Genomic DNA, 9,350 nt, shown 5'->3' with positions numbered 1-9,350 from the left:
TTGATTTTTACTAGCAGTGAATTAATGGCTAGTGAAAATATAGCATTTTCACTGGCGGTTGGCCGCGCGTGCGTAGGAGAAATATAGTTCCACTGGCGGTTTGATTAAGCCAAGGCAACACTAAAAAATAGGAAAAAAGATTGAGCGCCCAGGCTGCATCTCGTGCGCATTGTTCCGCAGTCCGCACTCAGGTGTCCGTGGCTGTCAGATCGTGATCCATGGGCCACGGCTACCTGCACAGGCCATTAAACAACCTTGCGGTGCACGCGCGCGCGGCACAAATGACGGCATTTGCCTAGGACTTTGGGCTCAAAGCTAGTGCAACGCGCGCATGGCCGTAATAGACTAGGCCAAATGCAGCATGTTGCTCAGTCCGTCAATGTTTTAATGCCTTTCACTTATATTAAGCTTATATGTGCCAAACAGTAAAGGGTTTTCGATGAATATGGGCCGAATTCATCAGGTTTCTAGGCTTCTTTACTTTCAGTGCATTATTGACTGTGTTAACCACTAGTACAAAAAAGATTTTTTTGTACAAACGCCTCACTTTTCTAACAGAGGAGGTTTCTTTAGCACGCCGCCTCTAACCATCACGGGAGGCACCGTAGCTTCATGACCGTCGCTGGAGATCTATTTTCAAGGGTGGTTCCGTTAAGAAAACCGCCCCTAGAAACCTATCCGTTTCTAGGGGCGGTTCTGTTAAGACAACCGCCCCTGAAAATACGATTTTTTGGGACAGTCGTCTTTACAGAACCGCCTCTAATAGACACAGATTTTCAAAGGCGGTTCTTATAGAGAACCATGTCTCAAATCCATTAACAGAAGCCGTGCTCTTAGTCAACCGCCCCTAAACATAGCTCCGTAAATATCCTTCTTCCTCCTCGTGACAGTGCCGCTGAACACCATTGTCCAGCTCTCACTTGGAGGACGAGAAATAGCAAGAAATAGAGGGGGGAGGTTTTGCCCTTTGAACCTTCGAAGGAGTTCGGTTTCAGATGTGAGCTTATGGCATTCTAGAACTCTTTTCAAACTTTATCTATACATTTTTTCACTAATTTCTTTCACTTGGGGATCTAGAGAGAGACATGCATACTGTTTTTTTTTTATTTTTTCCTAGCAATTTAGAGTGATTTTATGCCCAACTTACTTGGCTCACATGAACTCTAGTTAATATGTATATTTACTTTTTTATTTTTGGTCCATAGGGTGTTTATAACATTTTTTAAGCTCTAGGTCTAGAATAATATAATATTTGTACAAAAAAATTAGACAATTCCTTCAACATTTATATGTGAATAGTATATTGTCTATTGATGCAAATATATCTTTTTTTCTTTTCGAAGGCCACATATGGACAGGTCATGGATGTACACGAAACGAAGACATGATGTTTCGTACATACAAGATGTGAATGTTTTTATTGAAGCCGCTAAAAGACACGCTTTGATTAAGCAGACAATGGATATATATTGTCCTTGTTGTGATTGTTGGAACCATATAGTATGCCGGGATCCAAATACGATAAGATCACACTTAGTAAGAAGGGGTTTCAAGGAGAACTACGAGATTTGGGATCATCATGGTGAGACGTACGGATGCAGGCAACAAGGAAGCTACAGAAGCACCAGAAGGGGCTTATTCTTTGATCCTGACTCAGAGTATGCCACAGATCCCAAGTTTGAGTCTCTTCGCGGCATGCAAACATCCCTTCGTTTCATTTTTTTCGGGCAGAAGCACAATTAATGTTAATGAATAGTTTGTAATATATATTTGAAATTATGCTACAAATACTTTGTTGGTCATGTGTGTATTGGTTAACTAGTTCACTACTATGTATATATGAAGTTAATTTGAATCATTTGCAATCGAGTTAGAAACTTGGTGGGAAAATCGATTTCAAATATGGCAGGAAATTTTGAATTCCAAAAGTTTAAAACTGATTTTCAGAGGCAGTTCAGTGAACCACACGGGCAAATACATTTTCAGAGGCGGTTGCGTTGCCACAACCGTCCTTGATAAAAAACATTTTCAAGGACGGTTGCAGTGCAGCAATCGCCACTAAAAATGGGTTTACAGGGGCGGTTCTCATATTTGGGCCGCCCCTAAAAATGCATTGTTAAAGGCGGTTCTCTTAATGCAACCGCCCTTTAAAATACCATTTTAGGGGCGGATATCGTAACGAAACCACCCCTAAAAATGCTTTTCCATAGACGGTTAAATGCCCGATGCTAAAAACGCTAATATTTAAAATTGGTGTCATTGTAGCGGTTTTCCCAACCGCCCCTGAAAACTGGATTTAACCGCCTCTAAAAAGCTTTTATGTACTAGTGAACTTTTCCCAGTAGCATTGTTTTTTATGTTTATTAAGCTGGAAATAATGTTAACTTGAGCCGCAAAATTATGTTGAAGTTCTCTGATTGAGATGGAGCCGACATGAAATATAATTGGAGAATGTTTAAGTGTGGCTTCTGCATATAATTCTAACCGATGTTTATTTATATGCATATGTCATAAATTTATGATCATAGTTCTTTTTCGGTTTTTCTCAATGGTGATACGGAATAGAGTTTCATTAGCATGTTTTAATCAGACCAACATAGGGTTATTTGCATGCACAACATTATTTTAACATTGTTACTAATGTTCTATTTTTATTGATTCAATTGTTAACGCCTCAGTTGTTGCTGATCAGCTCCATAGCACCATATATTCCTCTCAATGGCACTATTTTATTAGTAAGCAGTGATAAGAACATGCTGCAAATAATAAATTAAAGGGTTCCTCTCGTCTAATTTTGATATGAAGGATCTCGGTGAAAGCCTCGGTTTGTCTCAAAATATTTACACTATTAAAGTACTCAAATGTTCACCTAAATCTGCACTTGTTGTGAAGGGCGATAAATTGGGCGACTTTCAATGTGCTAAGAATAAGATACAATCTGATCAGATGAAGTTAATTCTTTTGATTATGCTGTTGGAAGCATTACATATGGACAAGTATGCACATGTCCTGTTTTAGCCTATGTACATAACCGGGTTGCTTGGCAAATTTTAGTCAAATCATGGAATGGATCAATGGAAGGCTGTTAATAGAATTTTATGTTATTTGCATGGGACTAAGCATTATATGCTCACATATAAGAAGTATGATAACCTTGAGGTTGTTGGTAAACGGTTATGTAGACGCTGATCTCGCTGGTTGTGTTGATAGTAGAAGGTTGACCTCTAGATATGTCTTTGCAGTGGCGCGAGGAGTCATTTCGTAGACAAGCACTAAGCAGTCCATGCAACAGCATGAACGATGCGTGCAGAATTTTTGGCATATTATGAAGCTACAGGGCAAGTCGTATGGTTAAACAATTTTATTCCTAGACTTAGAGTGGTAGACAACATCTCGAAAACCATTTACGATACACTGTGATAATCAGGCTGCAGTGTTTGTTTCAAGAAATACCATGTCAAGTCGTGTTGGCGAACACATTGACATTAAATATTTTGTTGTGAAGATATAACTCAGATAATCAGGCTGCAGTGTTTGTTTCAAGAAATACCATGTCAAGTCGTGTTGGCGAACACATTGACATTAAATATTTTGTTGTGAAGATATAACTCAGGATCAAATTGTTAATATTGTGCATATGTTAGTACTACAGTGACGTTAGCCATTCCTTTAACAAAAAGCTTACCACCCAAAAATTTTCATGGTCATGTTTTTTTTCGCGATCGTGCCTTGGCACGTTTTTCAATAAGCAGAAATAGAGTTTTTTAGATCCTAAGCTGGCCCTGGTAATCCAAAGGTTACCGAGACCAGCGACCGAAAAAACACACGTGGTTGTGATTTACACAATAGTATTTTGTGACATGATAACAACGTGCGGCCTATCTAGGCACTCAGCGTAGCGACAGGAGCCACCGCCGCTATCAGAAACCCGCCATGTACCAGTCTTCGGCCCCTTCCTCGATCTAGATGGCCAACTTCAACGGGAGAGTAGCGGCATACAAGAGTCGCCTGCTCTTGGGCAACGAACTCCGTAATGACAATGCGACGCGCACGAGCATTGTGAACTCGCATCGTTCCATCCGAAACACGTAGTTGACGCATGTGAGCATTGGTCTCCTATAGATGCACACAAGGGTCGCTCGCTCCTGTGCGAGGAACTTCCCTAACAACATTTCGACGTGCACGACCATTAAGTCCACGCACGTTCCATACAAAGCAACTAGAAGATGGTGACATTAAGCAACATATGTGCGACGGAAGCAGTACACGGTGTTTAGACTGCATCAACGTCTAACCCAGCCATATCGAGGTTCATGGCAACTGGGTCGAACTCGGCTGAGAATAGCATTTCCAGGGCTTGCTGTTTGGATTCCGACAACGGTTCCTGAAATGTCGCATGGGTATAGTGGAAAGCCTATGATCCTAGAGGAGGGCCCTTAGACAACCAACTCCCATCATGTTTTAGTTTCATCCTATCAAAGTTAATTGGTGTAGTACGGGTACTCGTGTTGCAGTGGCATTCTTCAAACCATCTTAACACATTCTTGGATGGCGTCCCTCCACGATATTACCAGATCATGGCTCGCGCCAGCTCAACCAAGAGCACTTGTTTGCAACGACCAGCTTCAGGAGCAGGGGCGGGTAGGTCCATATATAGGTGGGGTTGCCAATGGTATTTTGTTTTTAGTTTCGAGGATGCCATTTTTTTTGGGAACTGAAAGGGTTTGCACCCCCTGCATTTAATTTATTTAAAGTAAAAGAGGGTTACAGTACAGACAAGATATGATGTGGATGCCATTTTTTGGATGCTTTATTTAATTTCGTTCCCAAACGTGCATGTAGTCGCAGCGGTTCATGTGGCGAGACAGAGCTGAGCATGTGGATTGGGCATTGCCAAGGCTCATGTGGCGAGACAGAGCTGAGCAGAGACAAGACACAGAACAGCTTGCCACCTTTATCTCCCCTGTTAGAAATGATACTCAGTCAGTGGTTGTAGAAGGCATGCCGCAATATACTACTGCCGTGCAAGAACACAGGAAAATACAAATATATACACATATAAAGCATAGCGATCAGGACAAGGTGCGCCGCTGCATTATGCATGACTGATACAGTAAAGATTGAGCTTCAGCGGTACACCTTTTCAGCAAGCGGTTACTTGGAGCTTCTGTGATGCTTTGAAGATATCACAGCCCAGAAAAAAACGAACACGCTGTACCTAAAGTTTGGGTATTGCTTCCTCATCCGGTGAACGATTATACTTAAACACCAAGGCAAACCAAACGACTGAGTAGAGTCCGCAAGGCTGGTGAGTCATATCCATGCATCATAGATCCAAATTGCAACACAAGAAGGTTACGTTCATCATTATCAGAGCCAAGTCTTTGAACGAATTTATTACTAGCGGGAACAGCTAGTTATGAATCAACAGAATAGAATGAAGGCAAGACAATACTATAGTATATAGATCAGTAAAAGGGAAGATTCTGCGATCGCAGGAGTGACCATCATATCGCCATTCGGTCTGCACCACACTCTTCACGGCTCTTAGTTCCACAACCAGCTAAGCAGTATCCCAGGTAGGAGTACGTCACGGGCACGGCTGCCAAGCTTTCAGTCCACAAGGCTATATTGTCTTAATGCTACCTTTTTCATCCCATTGTGGGTGCCCTTATGATGACTTTCAAAATTTGTACTGAAATATATAATGTATGTAGTGCCTATGCCCAGATTTGATAGGGTTTATTAAAAAGGAAATCATGATTTAAGGAGGAAATCCTTAAAGTTATCTTAAATTTTTTAGAACATATTGTATTGCAGGGCGGGGGGGAGTATATATAATTAGAACATGCAGAACAGAAGCTCTGAGAAAGCAGTACATCTATCCATACATTTTGATGATCATGATTACTGAGTGATTGATATCTCCTCACTGGGCTTAGGCTTGGCGACAATAATCTCCAGCCACCCTTCAAACAACCTCGCATTCACCTTCTTATGATCGCAGCCGGGAGGCATCAGCAGTTGGACGGGCAGCGAACTCTTCGGGCTGTCGTCTTTTTCTTTGCCGCCGCCGTCACCCTGCTGCTTCTGCTTGTACCTGATGACCAGGAGCACCTGGTCGTCCGTTACTGCAACCTCCAGTTCATCCTTGGTCGTCTTTGCTCCCACCTTGAGCCTGAGGGTGATGAAATTCGTGTCTTCCGTGATAGTCCAGTCGCCACCTGATTCTGGTGTTCGAGGGTGCACCAGGGCTTTCCAAATTTCAAAATCCCGAGTTACTTTACTGTATATATATGGTACTTTTATAATAACTAGTGTACATACTGCACCAGCTTCGTACAGCTTACCACTGGGTTGCATATCGTACTTGTACGCGGCAGTACTTATTTTGCGCATGGCAATGGCACGCGAAGACAGGAGCCAGCCGGGACGACGAGCAGCCACCACCGGCGACGATGATGCAGCCGGTTCTTTGCGGAGCTGCAGGGCGGCGGCGACAGCCGATTTTCCCTGCGCCGGTGCCGGCGCTGGCGGCGCACGGCTCAGGAGAGTGGTGGTGTAGGAGCTCAACATCGCCATCTATCGCACCGCGCTAGTAGTTCTTGTGCCGTGCGGCTTGCTAGCTGTGGCGATATATATGCATCGTATGTATAAGCTTATATATAGAGGACGTGTGGCGGAGCAAGTGCTGGGTCGCTTTGCTTCGTCAGCCAGTTTAGAATACATATTTAGTGAACTGAACAAGCTACTGGCTTTTATAAAAGTATAAAGCATATGTGTTGGTTAGCTTTGCTTTGTCTACCGGTTCAGAATATTTGGTGAACTAAACGAACATTTTTTGTTGTCGTTTGTAAAAGCTAGTATGAGCGACATTCCAGTTTGGAATAGTACAAAATCGCTTTTGCTGACGCTTGTGATTTTTTTTCACCAGTGGTTCATAATGGATAGGTGCCAGTAGAAATGAAACTGCAGGTCCATGGCTATGAACGGCCAATGTAAATTCATATTTACTGACTGTTTTTTTAAGTCTACCACAAGAGAACCGCTAGTGTAAATACATGATTTCTACTGCCTGTAGGCTTAAAGAAAATAGTCAGTACAAATACATTTATACAGGAGGTTTTCTTAACATTGCACCACTACAAACAATAATTAGAAATTATTTTTTGAATTTTCAAATAATCTCGGATGGAGAAATGGTCTGAACTAAAGTTGTAGTATTTGAAAAGATCTACACCTTTGTAGTTGTTGACTATTTTTTCATTTCAAATCATTTAGGCTCAAAAATTATGTTTTAAGATTAATGATTTTAAAATTCATAATTTTTTGAATTTCTCAAATGATCTTTGATGGAAAAACGATCAAAAGCTAAGTTGTAGTTCTCGACGAGATCTAAAACCTTGCAGTCGGAATGTTTTTCATTTAAATCCATTTAGAGCCTTAATTCTTAATTTCATTATCAATTTGACTGAATACTAAGGGAATGTTCTCATGTTAAGCCATAAGTGACTCATGAGTTAGACTCCTTGGTACCGCAACTTGCGTTTATTTCTCACGAAAATGAAAAAAAAACTACAAATCGTGTGTGGCTGCCTAGTATGGGCCTATCGGTGTCTAAAATGGCGCTCTAGACACGATGACAAGTAAATTTGTGACTACGCGTCTAGACCCAGATGGTGTGCAAAGAGGACACGAGGATTATACTGGTTTGGATTGAATGTCCCTACGTCCAGTTTCGAGCTGCTCGTGTTACAAGCACTTGGTTTGTAGTAGGGGGTTACAAACTGACGAGAGAGGGAGCAGATCCCAAGTCTCTGTGTGTTCGAGTGGAGTTGAAGTGCTCCGTGCGTGCGATGGTGTCTGTCGACCCTCGATGGATCGACCGGTCCTAGAGTCCCTCCCTTCGTACGGTGTCCCGCCTCCCCTTTTATAGACCAAGGGGGGAGAGCAGGTTACATGAGAAAGAGGGAGGAGAAAGAGAAAAAGGCTCCTAGGGTTGTGCTGTCCTCCTCTTCGTGTGGGTCCCGCTTATCCTGTAGATCGTGGCGGAAGCGGCGCCATGCCAGAGCCCTGTTAGCCGCTGCAGCACATGTGGGGGCGTCGTACGCCGTTCTTGTCGTCCTTCCCATCCGGGCGGACGGTATGGTCAACGACTCCCTCTGATGGAGGCCATACGGGGAGTTGGCAGCACAGTGCTGGCCTGGTGACGCTGTGGGCGACGTGAGGCTCCCAGCGCGACCCATCATGGCCACTAGTCACATCAGGACGTGCCTGCCCCTCCCTGATGTCAGAGACGTGCTCCCGGACTCATTTCCCCACCCCGTAGTGGTTGAGGCAGTGCGGAAATCTTGTCCCGGGGGCTAGGCGAAGAGAAGCCCACGCCCTGGGGGTCGGGCGAGACGGAACCCAACCCTCGGGGGTCGAACGAGTCGGAGACCTCCCTGAGGGGTCGGACGAGGCGGGATCCGTGTCCCTGGGGTCGAACGAGGCGGAGGCCACACCCCCGGGGTCGGACGAGGCCACGGTCATGCCCCTTAACCGTCCGAGTGAACTGATCGTCGATGACCATCAGTTCCCCTTCTTTGGGCACCCAAATATTGGTATCCGACAGTAGTCCCCGAGCCTTTGAAGGAGTGGGACATTCCTTCAAGGGCTTGAATCGAGCGGAGTGGTCTCCGTCGGCGCTGTCCTAGAGTGCGTTCCCCTTGCGTGTATCGGCCCTTGTCGTTCGCGCAATCATGGGGCACGTATGGAGCCCCCGAGCCCTGGCTTGTTGTGGGGGCGTGACCATTCGTTGGGTCAAGGTGCGAGCATAGCCCCCGAGCCCCCGCGCGTTGCGGGAGACCGATCGGGTGACTTCTCGTCTTTGTTCGTTGTCCCTCACGCGTTCCTTCGCGAAACGGAGGAGGAGAGCCGGGCCATGCTATCCTCGTTGGACGAACCATGGTGTGACGCGGTTCAAAAAGTTAGATCTACAAATAATTTTTTCAGCTGGGCTATTTTTAAAGTATTAGTTATAAAAAGGTTGAGAGAATAAAAAAAATCCATCCCACAGAATACTGTCAATATAGATGATCAGAAGCTTTTATGTGAATGGGCTTTGGACAGATAATCAAAAGAAATCCTCTACTGACCAGCTCTGGCAGATTCAACTTCTCGACTAATAACAACTCTACACTACCGGAAACCGGTACTTTGCCGAATGCCGGAAGCTTTGCCGAGTGTATTTTATCGGGCACTCGGCAAAAACGGCTTTGCCGAGTGTTTTTTTCAGCACTCGGCAAAGATGTATTTTGCCGAGTGCCATTTTTCGGCACTCGGCAAAATGCGTCTTTGCCGAGTGCCTT

At 44.2% G+C, this 9,350-nt stretch overlaps 1 protein-coding gene across 1 annotated transcript; it reads right to left on the bottom strand.

Moving 5' to 3' along the window:
- Positions 1–5,805: 5,805 nt before the first annotated feature.
- Positions 5,806–6,613, bottom strand: LOC136485427 (uncharacterized). The gene is made up of 2 exons (XM_066482311.1): positions 6,351–6,613; positions 5,806–6,254 (listed from the first exon to the last, which is right to left on the bottom strand). The coding sequence occupies exons 1-2, from the start codon at positions 6,580–6,582 to the stop codon at positions 5,908–5,910; spliced, it is 579 nt and encodes a 192-aa protein (XP_066338408.1). The 5' UTR covers positions 6,583–6,613; the 3' UTR covers positions 5,806–5,907.
- Positions 6,614–9,350: the final 2,737 nt, after the last annotated feature.

This window comes from Miscanthus floridulus, chromosome 10 (genome assembly GCF_019320115.1).
Source record: "Miscanthus floridulus cultivar M001 chromosome 10, ASM1932011v1, whole genome shotgun sequence".
In the NCBI taxonomy this organism is placed as follows: Eukaryota; Viridiplantae; Streptophyta; class Magnoliopsida; order Poales; family Poaceae; genus Miscanthus; species Miscanthus floridulus.
The sequence above is the reverse complement of the archived record's forward strand: the minus strand, read 5'-3'. Positions and strand labels throughout refer to the sequence as shown.

Excerpts from the sequence above, each read along its gene's own strand:
- LOC136485427 (XM_066482311.1), bottom strand. The coding sequence starts at position 6,582 with ATGGCGATGTTGAGCTCCTACACCACCACTCTCCTGAGCCGTGCGCCG. Across the intron at positions 6,255-6,350 it reads GTACGATATGCAACCCAGTG|CCCTGGTGCACCCTCGAACA; the intron begins GTAAGCTGTACG and ends AAATTTGGAAAG.